The sequence below is a fragment of the Protopterus annectens genome, chromosome 5.part1, assembly GCF_019279795.1.
Source record: "Protopterus annectens isolate FY-2018-M chromosome 5.part1, PAN1.0, whole genome shotgun sequence".
Classification (NCBI taxonomy): domain Eukaryota; kingdom Metazoa; phylum Chordata; order Ceratodontiformes; family Protopteridae; genus Protopterus; species Protopterus annectens.
Genome location: NC_056736.1, coordinates 393,852,988 through 393,868,549, shown reverse-complemented (window position 1 = coordinate 393,868,549; position 15,562 = coordinate 393,852,988). Strand labels below are relative to the sequence as shown.

At 39.0% G+C, this 15,562-nt stretch overlaps 1 protein-coding gene across 3 annotated transcripts in view; it reads right to left on the bottom strand.

Annotated features, from left to right (window-relative positions):
- Positions 1-15,562, bottom strand: part of REPS2 (RALBP1 associated Eps domain containing 2) — a 2,057,440-nt gene that overhangs the window by 250,662 nt on the left and 1,791,216 nt on the right. The window contains exon 16 of one of the 3 annotated variants that reach the window (XM_044073053.1): positions 13,290-13,385. The exons of 1 other annotated variant lie outside the window; for it this stretch is intronic. In XM_044073053.1, coding sequence (XP_043928988.1) covers positions 13,290-13,385 — 96 coding nt within the window. Of the gene's footprint in view, positions 1-13,289; positions 13,389-15,562 lie in introns of all 3 variants that reach the window. One more of the 3 variants, XM_044073052.1, reaches the window with a different exon arrangement.

Genomic DNA, 15,562 nt, shown 5'->3' with positions numbered 1-15,562 from the left:
CTGACCCCATAGTTGCAAACTGGATACTCCTGACAGTAATATTCTCACCGAAACTGCCTTAATCAATAAAAAAGGGTCTGTTGCCATGGATATGAACTTTGCTACTGTCTCCATTACTGGCTTGGTGGATATGGGCATCCAGAGGCAATGCAGAAATTGCCTCATTTTTACTGACAACCAGTTAATTCTCAAACAAACTGATATGGTATGTGAGAGATGTATTTACACAATATCACTGGAGGCAAAGCTCTCACATAAAAGTACTCCTAATGTCAATAAGGTTATCAGTAATAAACATGCTATACCCCCATCTCCCACAATTCAAAGCAGACATATCGACCCACATATGCTGAGGCAATTAAATGCAACCTTCCTAAACCACAAAGACCTCCTAGACTAAGTACACATAACAAATACCCTCAGCAGCCTCAAATCTGCTCTTTCAAAACAACACCCACATCAACACAAAGAGCTACATCTCATGGAGTCTCTACCTCAAAGCCCATAAGTCAAGCCACCACACAATCCAACATTCTAGTCACTGGAGACTCCATCGTGAGATACACTGATGTCCCTCTCACCAGGCTGAGTAAGGAGAAAGTCACGGTCAGTTGCTTATAAGGGGCTAGGATCCACCACATTACACACACACACACACGGGTCATTGGACCACAATTACCAATATGACTCAGTCATAGTCCATGTGGGAGTAAATGACCGGAGACATACTTCCCTAGACTACATGAAGAGAGACATCATGGAGCTCTCAGAATGTGTGTCTCAAGCTGGTATTAGCCTAGCATTGAGCAGTATTTTACCTTCTCCAAGGATGATGCCCAAATACAAACAAAAGATGATGATTGACTTTAATAACTGACTGGTGTCATTCTAAGGGGGTGCAATATTTGTCAGCATGGACCATGCTGCTTTGCCAGGGATGGTCTGTACCCCCCCCCCAGGCTTTCGAATATTACCTAAAACACTGTCTTCCCCCATAGTGCCTTTTTTAGGCAATGCCAAATTAAAAGTACTTCCGACACAGCAAATCAAAACCAAGAAAATCTAAAGGTATTACTGCAAAATGCTAGGTGTTTAACAAAGAACTCCAATCCCTAGAAGCTCTCTTTACCATAGAGAATGCAGACATATTTGTGATCACTGAGACATGGTTCTATTAACCTATAAACCTAAGCCACGGAGAGCTCACCAACAGTGCAAGGTCATAATGCTTTCCACACATTTAGGCCAGCTAGTCAATATACCAACCAGGGGTGCAATCATACTGGATCTGGTCCTCACTAAAATGAGAGAGTGCTGCACACCACCTACTGTAATGCCTTCCCTTGTAAGGTCAGACCATAAAATGGTCTCCTTCGAAGTAAAAATAAAACCTGGACCCCCCACCCCCACCCACTAAACCTGGAATGTTCAGAAAGTATTCTAAGGCTAACCTCCTGCTATTAAGTGAGAACCTGTCAAACATTTCAAGCCCCCATAAACCCTGAGAACACTGCTGTCTATGCAGAACTATTCACAGAAACCCTGTACTAGCATGTTAATAGCTGCATAGAGGCAGGTGTACCTTCCAGGAAGAAGTACAGAACTAACTCAGAAAACAAGCCACCCTGGTGGAATCACAAAATCATTAGGCTGTGTAACAGAAGGAAGAAAATCATGGAAAATAATCAGGAGGTGCAGCACCCAGCAAGATAAAAGCACTATCATAAAACTAAACAAACTCAGAGGACAAATAAAGTCTAACAGAGCCAAATTTGAGTTACGTTTGGTCTCCCAGGCCAAGCACAGCCACAAAGCATTCTTTAGCTATGTCTGCAACCTCAAAGGCAATACACAGTTGTGTGCAGAGCTCATTGTAAATGGAGCCACCTATACTGAGCCAGAAGATATAGCAAACCTCCTGGCTGATAAATTCATTTCCAAATTTCCCCCTCTTTCTCCCTCAACCTTCCCTCAGGAAATATCAAACATAACACCCCCTGCTATCACTAGGGAACAGGTGCTTAATGCTCTCTCCAAGACCAAGAACACTGCATCAATGAGCCCAGACAATACCCCAGGATGTCTTCTAAATAGAATGAAACATGATCTATCAGGGGCATCTGGAATTACTGTTTAACTGTAGCTTCCAAACAGGCTCTGTGCCTCATGAATGGAGAAAGGCAACAATCATCCTTCTGCACAAAGGTGGGCCATCTACAGACCCTGGAAACTACAGATCCGTAAGTCTCACTAGATTTATATGCAAAGTCATGGAAAGAATTATCATGGAGATGATCAACAGAGATATAGTAAACCTCCAGACACCGGACCCAACCCAGTTTAGCTTCATAAAGGGTATATATCATGCTTTCTCATCCTGGTGGACTTCTTTCAGAAGATCACCAAAGCAATCGATGAGGGCAAAATTGTTCACACTGCCTACCTTGACCCAGGCAAGGCATTTGACACAATACCCTACTCAGGCATTGTTGACAAACTCAAGAGGTTAGGTACAAACCCGTATGTCACCTGGTGAATAGCCAACTAGCTCACAAGCAGGACCTAGGAAAGGAAGTTAGAATTCGGGAGTCCACCTCTACAAAGAGGCCAGTCACAAGTGGAGTCTCTCAAGGATGAGTCCTTGCACTGCTCCTTTTTGGCATTTACTTCTCAGAAGGCAAGGTCAATGTCAGTGGTCTCTGGCTGACTAAATTTGCCGATGATTGCAAATTAGGAGCTGTCATTGAATCTTACACTGACACAAATGTCACACAGACAAACAACTTATGTCAGAGCCATGAACTAAAACTAAATGCCAACAAATGCATAATAGTATCCTTTGGGAAGCTATACATCCCTGGTAACTAACACATTCCTTAGAGTTGACCCAGTTGTCAGGGACTTAGGGACACACACAGACAGTAACCTAGCCTTTAACCATTAAGTGTCTACAGTGTTGAGGAAATAATTCTATGTTGTGCAACTTATAAACAAAGGTATGGCATCTAAGTCCAAGGAAGTCCTTGTTCCACTATATTCGGCATTCATCAGACCTATTATTGAGTACAATGCCCCTTTGGTATATACCTAACCAGGCATATCCAACATTAGGAACATCCACAGAGGTTCCTCACTAAAAGAATAAAAGGTGTAAGCAAAATGTCCTCTGCAGACTGCCTCAAGGCCCTATCCCTATATTCTGTCTCCTACAGGCATTTGAGGGGAGATCTATGTCTGGCATACAGGACATTGCCAGACCCCACTCTGATGGACCTCCTGCATGTCCACAAAACAAACAGCACCAGAATTACCCATTCTAAAGACTTAAACCTTGCCTGTGATATAAACAGGACCTGCTGGAGAGATAGGTATGTATCCCAGAAATTACCCCATCTATGGAACAGGCTCCCCATCCATGTGAAGCAAAGTTCCACCCTAACCCAATTCAAGTGCAACTTGGACAACTGGATGGGAAACGGGAAATTCATCCCTGGTTTGGTACCCATGTCTCTAATGGACAGAGGTAACCTGTAAATGGTTCCTCTCCCAGGCCCATGCTTACACTTTTCAAGGATAGCAGAACGTGCTAGAGATTTGGGATGCATGGCTAGGCTTAAAAAGGCCCTTGTGGTCCTTAGCCTAGTAAAGGCCTATAAACCTGTTAACAAGGAGAACCCCTAATGCATATTATTCTCATTAGTTTCAAGATTTGAGGAGCAGTAAGTAAATGATAACCTAACTATACATATGAATGTTTGAAGGTATTAAAAAATCTTTAAAAATAATTTGACTAATATCTTCAATAGAAAGTGATGAATAAACAGTCAGAACTTTATGATGCATCCATAGTAATTAAGGCCTAGTCACTAAGGATATCTTCCTACTGTCTAAAAAACAGCTCCAGCATTAAAGTGTTGTCCTTGATGAACACAGCATCAGTAAAATGGAGGTATTTCCATGCTGGTAATGACTTTACAACCTTTGGCAAGTCAAATCATTTATCATTATTATTTATTAGATATTCCACTTATTTCTTTTCTGATAATGATGGGTAAGTATTTGATTGTTTATTTTTTTTTCTTAACTGGGTAAGGTGGCCTAGTCTAAAAAGCCCTTTCAATCATGATGACCCAAATCAAAGGCATAGAACAGCTTTACAGTAAATGTACCTCAAGTTAAAAAAAATATAGTAGAACAAACAACAGTCAGGTAAATAAACAATTACAGAATAGACATATAAACAGTGGTAATTGGACAATATTTTCAAACAGCATCTGCATACATTTATTCATCATGCAGTGCAATAAGCCTTTCTGTTTGCTGTTAGCTGTTTGTCTTTTCTGTCTAACCCATTTACCCAGGATTTTGATTCTCTGACAAAATACTGGCAATCCAAAAGATCAATGAAGTGGTCTAGAAACAAGGAATTAGACGTTTTGAGTTGCAAAAATGTTCCACATTACAGTGTGATAAGTGTGTCCTAGATTGTAGAAGAAATCTCTGAGAATGTGCACTCAGTCACTGAGGTAGTAGACAGAGTGTGTACCAAACTCTGACAAGAATTTTTGAGAATGTGAAGGGGAAAGAAGGTTGTATTTGAGTATGTAAGATGTGGAAGGAGTAAATATATACAAATTGATAAACAGTATGTAGATTCTAAAATGTATTCACAAAGACAGCAGATTACAGATATATTTACAAAATTTTATGCAAAACAGTTTGGCTCCATAAAGGGGGAGGGAGGCTAGTAACATTCATGTAACTTTAGATACTAACATTAAATTATATTGAAAAAAAACTATTACAAACTAGACCCAAATAAGGCACATTGAGGAGATGGAATTATTACTAACCTGAAAACACTTCAGCATGAACTTACATCTGTTATTCACTAGGTTGTTTAAGTAGAGAGAGATTCTTCAAGATTGGAGACATGCACTTCTTAAACTCATCTTTAAGGGAAACGGGACAAACTCAGAGTCATATGGACCCATAAGTGTACTTTCTTGTTGTGAAAAAAATAATGGAAAATGTTACTCTGGATAAATTATTATCAGAACTGGAAAGATTGGGCATGAAACCATACATCAGCATGCATGTGTTGGAAACAGATCTAAAACCACCTGTAACATTTTAGTCTGTACAAAGATTAGAACAGTTATAAATAAAAGTGTGTGCTGTAATGTAATTTATGTAGACTTAATTTCAGTCTCTGATAGGGTCACACACAGCACTGATCAATAAATTAATACTAGGTACAACATACTTACATATACTTAAAAAGATAAGCATAGGAGATTTGAGAAACATATATTGAAAGGTGAATATTTAATACAGCGCACAGTGATCAAAACTGTATATTTATTTAACTACTTGGATACTTGGGTATATCCAACTTTGAGTTTTTCTAATCATACAAACCAGTTGGTTAATGACATTTATAAAACTATAGACCGTATAAAAAGATTTACAATATCTAGGAAAGTAGAAATGATGATATCATTTTTGTAAATTACATTAGAGCCAAACTAGAGTACGGAATAACAATATAGAAACCTTATAAGAAAACAAAGCACAAGTAAAACTGGATAGAGTGCAGCAGAAATATATCGAGGGCATCCATCGATATAAACATTTAAGCTACTATGAAATATTAAAATATCTGAAATTGTGCAGTGTCTCATATATTTTATTTAAGAGGAGATCTACTTCAGGTATATAGGACAATTAGAGACCGATACCTCTGACAATGTTTGGGGTTATCAAAGAGTAGCTGAGAATCATTAGAAGACATATGTAAAAAATTATATGGGAATGAGAGCTTTATTAATTGGTTGTTGGGGAGAGTAGCTGATGCATGGAACAGACTACCAAACGCTATTACAGCAAGCAGTATTTTAGATATTTTTTAAACAAAACTTGGAAACTTATGGGAATAACTGTTTTGCCTTATTAGCAGACTAGAAGGGCATTATTGTCCATGCCTGAAACATTTGTAAGTATATATTCTGAAATCTGACAGGGTAGTGGTGGGTACTGTTTTTCAGCTTTTTGGCACAAATGGCTATACTGAAGTAACCAGCAAGTAGATCAATTATTTCAGTAACGGGTAGATATCTGGAATTTTCTGAGAAACTGAAAGGGTGCGAAAATGTGCATAAGTTAACATCACTGCCTCAAACTACAGTGCTTGGTTATTCAATTCCATTTTTAGCTGTGGTGCCCTCTGCATATAGTCTGTCTATTCTCCCTGTGCTTGTGTGAGCTTTACTGAGAGGTCCAGTATGTGTGCCGTATGAGAATAACTATGTGCTTCCTCAGACGGGTTGGCATCCTGATCAGGATTAAGTCTTACGCCTTGTGCCCAGTGAGTGCCAAGACAGGCTCCAGCTCAACTCAAATTCCAAAATGGGTTAAATGGATAATCAGAAAAAGAATGGGTGATGCAATGACAGTGGTGCTGTCCTGGGTCACATGGTGTTATAAAGCAGCGGTCCTCATTAAAATATGATAGGAAATAAGTATTATGTCATCAGCTATTGCATTAGATGGGCTGCATTCTATTTCAGAAATTAGTGTATTTTAGGCAGAAGTTGTGTAAGATTCTTGTGTAACTAGTCTTCTTAGTTAATAGACAGCTTTAAACTGGGAAATTCCTGTGCTAGCAATGTCTCCTGGGTGCTATATGACTTCCTTAATGATTAGTAACTGAAAGGAGTGTGAATTCTGCAATATGCTGAGTGGTGCAGTGAAGTATGGATTGTGTTTCTTAGTTACTGCAAGAAGGTGTTGCTGAGCCATTATCATATTTTGTCAGTCATTTTGTGACTAATTTCATGTGTGTCAGGGACATTTACTTGCATGCAGAAAGACTAAAATAAGTAAAGTGTAACATTTATTTTTTTTAATTCAAACTGGAAAATATATGCATAATGAGAAAAGTATAATGCTTCAAGTGGATCTTTGAGATATTATGGGAGTCAATAATTTTCTGACTGAGAATGGAGTTACTAATCAATCCCAGCATGTTATGCATTTATTTATTTCTGTGCTCCACTGGCACCTGATATATTGGCTTCCCTGACTGCTTGCAATCAGCCCATTTATTCCTCTGAAGGATAGAGTGAGGGCCATCGGGTCCATTTGTTCCCAGCCCAGAAAACCTCATCAGCCCAGATGTTCCTGCAGAAGGTTCCTAGTGGAGTTCCTTCCTCCCCCTGCCTAACCCCTCTGCTCAAGCAGTCTGCTTAACTCACAACAGTTAATAACAATCAAGCAAACACTTACAAACTCTTGCCCGGATAAAAACAGTACTTAAAAACACAAATCCAAGCGCAAAGTCCAACAAAGAAATAGATTTATTAGATTAAGAGCCTTTGTCCATAAATGTAAAGGATTTCATCAGATTGTAAATCAGGACGCAAACACGTCTATTCAAAAGCTAAACACACTCGTGATCTGACACCATGTCAGCTAATCATACTGTTCAATGTGATTTAAAAAGACAGACCTCTCGAAAAATGAAATAATGGGTACTTTTCCGTTACCGTGGCAACACTCCTAATGCGGTAGCACAAATGAGATAACAAAGTCTGTTTAAAGTGACAGAGCAATATTTAAAATGTCTCTGATTTGCAATCTTTTTCCCTCACTATTTTTGGCTTTGTCTCAGATTCCTGAAAGAACCAAGAGCTTTGAATTTGCCACCGATCAATGATGGTGACTAATAGCAGTTAAAAAGAGTCAGAAGAATACTGCCGCGACTGCCAAAGGCCGACAATTTGAAGATTGTGAAAAAAGAATGACAAACCTCAGCGCCCTCTGTCCTGCGAACTGTGACACCGTCATTGGGCCTGCCTGCAGGGCTGACCTGAAATGTACATTGTCATTTATTAACTCAATGTGGCAGCATGCGATTTCCGCGGAGTCAGATTGACAAGTTTATTTTTTTGGTATTAGTATTCTTTACTTACTTATTAGCTTTGTTGGCTGGGAAAGCTGATTTTCAGTGGACTTGTGGAACAGCTTAATAAGCTGTAGAGGCTTAAACTGTGTGTGCCTCTCGGCAGCTTAAATTGCAGGTAACAGAGCTGGTGAAAAAACATCACTTGGCATTTACACCATACTTGCTGGCTTACAGTCCCATTTGCAGTAGCGTGACTACATCACGGCGAAGTACACTTTACGGGGAAACAAAAACACTGCAGAAAACAGAAAGGTGAAAGGGAAGCAGTTTCCTCAATAGGAAGTGAGTGAAGGTGGGGTCAATTATGGTTACTGTAGGGGAGGAGAGAGAGGAAGGACTTTTCCGTTATCGGGCCAACATTTGTAATGTGTGCTTTGAGTATTAGCAGGTGCTTGTAATTATTTCACAGCTCCCAAAGACGATCCTCGGTGGTTCACTACCATTTCAAATATTTTAGGAGAAACAGACCAAAAATACAACAAAATGTAATGAACAATTAATCATAACTTATAATACAAATAGCGTATTCACATTTAAAACTGCGTGCGTGTGCTACCACATTCGATGTGTTGCCCCGATAATGGAAAAGTACCAAATAATGTTACAAGAACAGCCGCCTTAAAATGGATGACGTCATTCTCAGACAGTAAAGACATTTTCTTCTCAGTTAGAACTGACAAAACAGCATGAAATGAAGGGAGACAGGGAGGTCCTGAGGATCTTCCATATTCATGAAGGCCTGTGTCACCTAAGGAGGTTAATGACCAGGTTGTGAGAGGACTAGCAGAACAGCACTTTCTCTTATACTATGGTTCCATTATGTTGTTTCGGAACTCTTCTTTGAGTAAGGGCCATCTCAGTCACTCCATTCTATGCAATCACATGCCTAAGCATACGGCCCTGCCCTGGTTATCATGTCAGTGTACTGAAAAATGAACAAGTATTACAGAAGCCCACCTTATAAGACGCTGAGTGTCTAAAAGACAGTCTATTTGATCCCAGAAAAAATGTGGTCTTCATGATTTTCCACAGCCTGCACCATCAAGTAACACCGGAACTTAGGTGCAAAGAACAGCTAGGATTTTACATCTCAGTGCTGTACAGAAGTATACTCTCTCACCCCATCTGTTTAAATCTTTTGACTCCTTATAAAGTTGCAGGGTGGTAAAACGCTATGGTCTCTGGGTTCTAAAGCCATATTAAAGACATAATGTAGGACACAGATTAAGGATGCATAGTTAAACACTCATTCCACTTAACTGGAGTAGCTTGTACGATGTAGTCATCGTCTTGGAGTCACATTAGCATAGAATAGTGCCTCCATGATTCCAAAAAAAGCATTCCTAATGTCTGGTTGCCTATGGCATCATTCAGAGCTCCAAAGCTTTTTTACCAGACAGGCAGAAATGTGTGGATACAAGGTCAGTTTGTGCTAGATCTTATTAGCTTTAGGTATCTCTATAAAATCTGTCAAGTGAGCAAAAGCAGAGGAGATCTCAGTATTATTGCTTACTTCAGAAGCAATGGTCTAGAGGTCTCCTGATTCCTCATAACAGCCAGAGAGGGATAGACATCCACATTACTCATTGCTTCCCCGCACTCACGTGCAGATGATCAGTCTGTGCCAGCCAAAAGTGACATGGGGAGAAGAAAGGTCTGCTCCAGCCATGGCACTGCTCTTAGGTGTACTGCCCAAGGATATAATCATAGACTTGATATCAAGCTCCAAATGGACATCAAATACAAGACTGTCATTTGGGCTTTCAGCCACAAGCCTGAGCAAAGGACACATTGATGTCTCTTTCACAAATGTGTGAAACCAGTCTTAAACCCTGGGAGAAGATCATAGGAGGGAAGACTTCATTCTTGAGTTCCCTTCCCTATTTGATACAGAAAACGTACAGGTTCATAAGTATAGACTAGGCAAATGACCACTGGGGCCTTTAAAATTCTAGCTATGCAATCCAACCCATTTGTTTCCCCATAGATATCTATTTGGAAAGGGTATGTTAACTAGGAAGTTTCTAGAGGTTATGTTGGGGAAGGTGTGTTAGTTTGGGCATTACTGTCTGCCTCTATCAGAGACACAGTCACATCTGCTTAGAAATATACTAATGAAAACAGAAACATCATCTGATGTGCTGACGAACTGCTCTGGAATGTGGAAACAAGAAAACATTATACAAGTAGACTTAAGGAGGGTGCATCGAGACAAGGATTACTGGGACCTTCCTCTGGAGACAGGCATGAGAGTAGTGTCTACCAGAAAGTACACTGTGGCTACATCATTCATGCATTTATTTTCTTTACAGGGATACGGTCCTAATCAGAAATGACCAATGTGGCCCATCCTAGATAGATACAAAGATACATGTTTTCACATAAAGTTAGAATACAAATCAAACAGACCAAAATTCAACTTAATACCATTAGAACTAAGACAGTGTGCGACCCCAGGAATGACTGGTTACACAAAGTAAAGAAATGTTATTTACATTATTAACGGGGTATATCGAAAAAATAGATGGGAAGAGGGTATTTCCAAGGTCCTGCATTAAATAAACAATGGTGTTAGTGATAAAGTTATCTGTCAGACCTACAATAAAGGAATCATCCATGGAACTAGGCAAACCTGGATTGTGAACAGTTAATGGACACGTGTGCAAGTTAAAACATATCCACAATGAACATCATGTTCAAATATAAGGAGGGGCATAAGTGCACTTGCTACTAAAACATTGTGGGCTGAAGATAGATTGCAGACTTTATGACTACACAGTCATACTTGTGGCTATATATTCAGGACACCTGGGTAGAGAGAGAGGTAGAGCTGTCAATGAAGTACCACTTGTGGAGTTGGATTCAACACAGAAGGCACGTCTGGGAGATCTAAATAAGCAGTGAAATTCTTTTGAGAACATCTGAACGAGGCTGCCGTGCAAGACAAGTTCAACACCTACCTCTCAGAAGACACCTACTGTGTTCTGAATGAAGCCAAGTACAGTGATTCCAAATGGATTGGCTTCAAGGCATCAACCACTGAGGCAGCAGAAAAGGAATGAAGAGTGTGGTCACTGCATGTCAAGGTCATGACTCAATGACTCACTAGTGGATGTCTGCAGTGAGACAAAGCAGCCTTGATTCAGTGTTTGGGAAGGGGGTCTTCTTATTCGTTTGAGAGGTGTGTGTAACTCATCCAAGGTCAAAGTGACTGTGGCTACCAAAGTGAAAGAATCAGCATGGAAGTAGTCTGAACAGACCATGAAGAAATAGACAATAACACTGCTTCAAAGAAGTCTTACCAAACTACTCAGTGCCTCAGGAAAAGCATCCTACTCAGACTCTAACTGTAAAGTACTTAAGAGACTACAGAGAATTCGAAAGAACATTTTGAGGATCTCCTTAAGCAGGCGGATGTGATCCAGTTAAAAGGCAATGCACAACATTTCAGGTATCAATTTGATAATGTCAATACAGTGATCAGAGGACTCCACTGTAGTAAGGCTGCAAATGTCAATGAGATTTGGCCACAGTTGTTGAATGGACTAGATAGAGCTGGAGTAGGTTGGCTAATGTACTGACCTCTTCAAATTTTATGGAAGGAAGGGACAATACTTTCCAGTCTCCACAGAAAAGCCTTTGCTAAGGTGCTAGAGAGGAGACCATGGATGACAAATGAACCTCGGATACATCAGGAATCATTTGGAATTGGTCTCAGCTGTAGAACCAAGGCCCAACTCATTAGCCATGCACAGGTATGTTAGGGGTTGCAGGAATTTGTTAATTCTGTCCACTGGTGTTTTGTGATCTTGGGGAATGCTTGCTAATATGTCTTGTGGGAAATCCTCCAGGAATAGGACTGCTGCTTTTGCTGTGTATTATTTGGGCCCTTAATGTACACAGCAAGAGCTGTGCTCAAATATTCTTGGTAGTAAGTCAAACTTCCTAAATTCTGCTCTAAGACCGAAAGACTAAAAACATGAAACATCAGACAGAAAAGCCTACGAACATGAAACGTCAGACAGAAAGCCTACGAACATGAAACATCAGACAGAAAGCCTACAAACATGAAACATCAGGCAAAAAGCCTACGAACATGAAACATCACCACTTGCTATGTTCTATGCCAGATGACTGGTTTGAAATTTACTTTGCATACTCCATAAGCTATCCTTCAGGTTTTAGTATAAGCATGAACCATATTAAAATGGCTGCACATTCAGAGACAATATGAAACATAGTCCATTTAATTACGGAGGAGAAAATATATTTTCTATAACTGTATTAGCTGTTTATAAAGGTTTTGATATGATGGTCCCAGTTTTTGGCATTCGCTCTCTTTTCCCTTTCTGAACTGACAGCAGGCATCTATTACAACTTCTCAATGCTGACACGTGTGAAAATGGTTTCAATAACAAGCAGCTAAATGTTTTAGAAGTTAGAGGTGCAAGGTCTTGCTGTAAGGTGGTGTGAATGCCACTAAGTAATGCCAGATGCTCAACATGTTAACATTCATTTGTAGTGGCATCGCGTCTGAGGAGATGTTGCAATGCAATTGCAGTACAGTGAATAACAGGATGGCAGTAGCAGATAGAAAAACTATAGCAAGACGGGCTTGTAATAGCAGATTAAACCACAGTGCATATTGAATTATCACAAATCTCTAAAACCAAAGCAAATGTAACATTTTATGCATGTGAACGTGCAGTTACAGACTAACATATTTCCTGAATTAATAAACTATAATTAAACTGTCTTTCTACTGATGGTTTAAAAATATGTAGTTCACATTGCTACTTTACTCAAATATATTGAGTTTTGTGACAGGGAAAAAAGGTGATCACATCTGATCAAACAAATCAAAAATTTTTCAGAGCAGGTGTTACATTTTAGTTTTTCTTTTGGCCAGAAAAGCACCTGTAATTCAGATACCTTGAACTTCTATCACAGGTTCTTAACACAAATAATCAGGTTTTCTTTCTCAAAACAGTAGAAGACAAGATCAGCAAAGAAAGTTTGAGTTGTTTAATGAAAACAGTTGTTCAAATGCCATTTTTTGGAAACCCATACTGCATGAAGCAATATTCAAGTACAAACTTTCTTCAGTTTAGTCCACACACCATCTGTATCACCTTTAATTTTATAACCAACACTGAGGTTACTGCAACTAGAGGGAAAAGAGAATTTTCCTTTAAAGTGGTCACCCCTTTTTTTTTTTTCGATTCACCTTTGCACTGCTGACAATACAGAAACTGGCTGTGAAATGACCTGCCGTCCCAAGAAACATCATGCATATATGAGAAACTTAATTATACTAGTTTACCTGTTCATCAAACTTGCTGAAGTCTGCAAATTTGGGCTGTTGAACTGCATGTTTGTGATACACAGTGGGCTCAGTGCTGGCACCATGAAGAGGAGTCTGCTAAACCAGAAAGTGAAGATTACGTCTGTGTGGACATTTCAACAAAATAACTCACCAAATGATATGTAGCAGTATAAGCACTCAGAAATAAATGTTGCAACACAATAAGGTCAAACTTGTGTAAAAGCAGAAGAATAAATCTAAAACACCAAAGTGGTGTGTCTGCTATCTCTTCCTTACATATGACTCAAAACTATGCAAAGTAATAAATCATTTTCAGGTTTTCTTTAGAAGCAGCAGCTGGTGTATGTAGTTGATCAGTCCCAGCATTGTTGATCTCTAATAGTTAAATATTAAATTATCCAACCTCATCGACGGATTACATCATACCTAGGCCTTACTATAAGGCCAAACTGGGAATGAAGAAACAATCATTTTAATTCTACCATTAGATGGGGGAATAGAGGCATTACCTTCAGGATATGCTTAATCATATTAAAAGGTAAATGTCACGCCTCCAAAGTAAATACTGCATGCTTTCTTTTATCATAGCAATACAGACTAGAGAAGCATTTATAATTCATAACGTCTATCCCATTTACTTGAATAAATTTACTCACATTACTCTTAGTGTAGAAACTCACTAACTTAACGCTTTGCTATCTGCTCATACTGTCAAACTGGAACTAAAAGATTTTTTTTCTCAGCATAAAAGAATACATAGTCTAATAACTTTAACAGTTCATTTAGACTGCATCTTATATCAGAAAAATCAAAACCAACATCCTGTTTCCTGCACCTCTTATGTGGATTTCTCAGGTGGGACAAATTCATGGTATGGAATTGTTCATCTGTTACAGGATGAGCAAATGAAATATGGAATGGTTAAATAACCTATAGACATGAAACCTTTGTTCATCCAAATATTCTCAAGTTGCTGATTAAAATTTCAGTTCTAGTACAATACCCAAAACACCTGATTTTCATATAATCCAGTTCGTAACTATTGGCAGTATTTTGCCATCAGTTTTACTAACCATGTTTGTGATTGGTCAGTGGCTTTCTGTACCTGTATAAGGTCTTCACTCATTTGCACACAGCTCACCAATGCTTGGCAAGCACACCACTGTGGTTCGAGTGCATCTGCTTCAATCCAAACTCATTCAAGCTAGATAAGTACTCTCCATTGCTAAATTGCATTTGCTTGTTATGTTTAAGTGCTGTGATTGTATTTCTGCAATCTTTCAGAATATAATGTACTGTTGATTTTCACAGTATTGACTGCTAGGTTATGCATGTTTGCAGTATAAAACTGTAAGACTGCTGATCACTTTGCTTTGGGGATTGAGGTGTTTTTGCACTTTTGGCAATTTTTTACAGTGTTTTTGCTTTAGGAAATGTAAGTTTGCATTTTATTGGCAGTAGAGTGTAGCTTGGTCTCTTCTGAGCCAGGAATCACTGTAGAAAGGTGTGTGTGTGTGCGTGTGTGCGTGTGTGCGTGTGTGTGTGTGTGTGTGTGTGTGTGTGTGTGTGTGTGTGTGTGTGTGTGTGTGTGTGTCTAGCTGCCCAGTGGGCTAGTTTGATTGTTGAGTGACTTTCTGTGCCTGTATAAAATCGTGGCTCATTTAGACAAAGCTCACCAACTTTTGCTTTTAGAAGTGTTCTCCTTTAACTCCTATTTAAAAAAAAAAATCCCATTTGCCACTGCTGTCCAGAAATTCCTTTAAAATAAATTCATTCTGACATACTTAGCCCTATCAGTTCCCTCAGCCCACAATACAGTACCCTGCACGTGTAAGAAAGAAAAAGATTTACTTTTGATATCTCTCCTTTTTTCAGCATTATTTGACTACACATAGTTACAAAGCTTTCTCTGCTATTTTTATAATGACTAACCTAATTTCCATCTCACTATAATAACAGTGCTGTTAACTAACTGGAGATTGTTAAAAACTGTTAGCAGTATTACTAATGCACATAAATAAGAAATAGTATGCTACTATGGTAGCAGCTACACAGTGACTGAATTACTGTTTTGCAGTCTCCCAAAATATTATGATAATATTTAATTAGTTTACTATCCCTTATTAAAAGGTTATATAATAGCATGTACAATGTAATAGCTACAATTGTTTGCATTTAACTAGAATTCAACAGTAATTTACATTTTCCATTGCCTCTCCCCTTAAGAACAAGGCAAGGATTACAGGGATATAAGTCCTGCTTCAATCGGT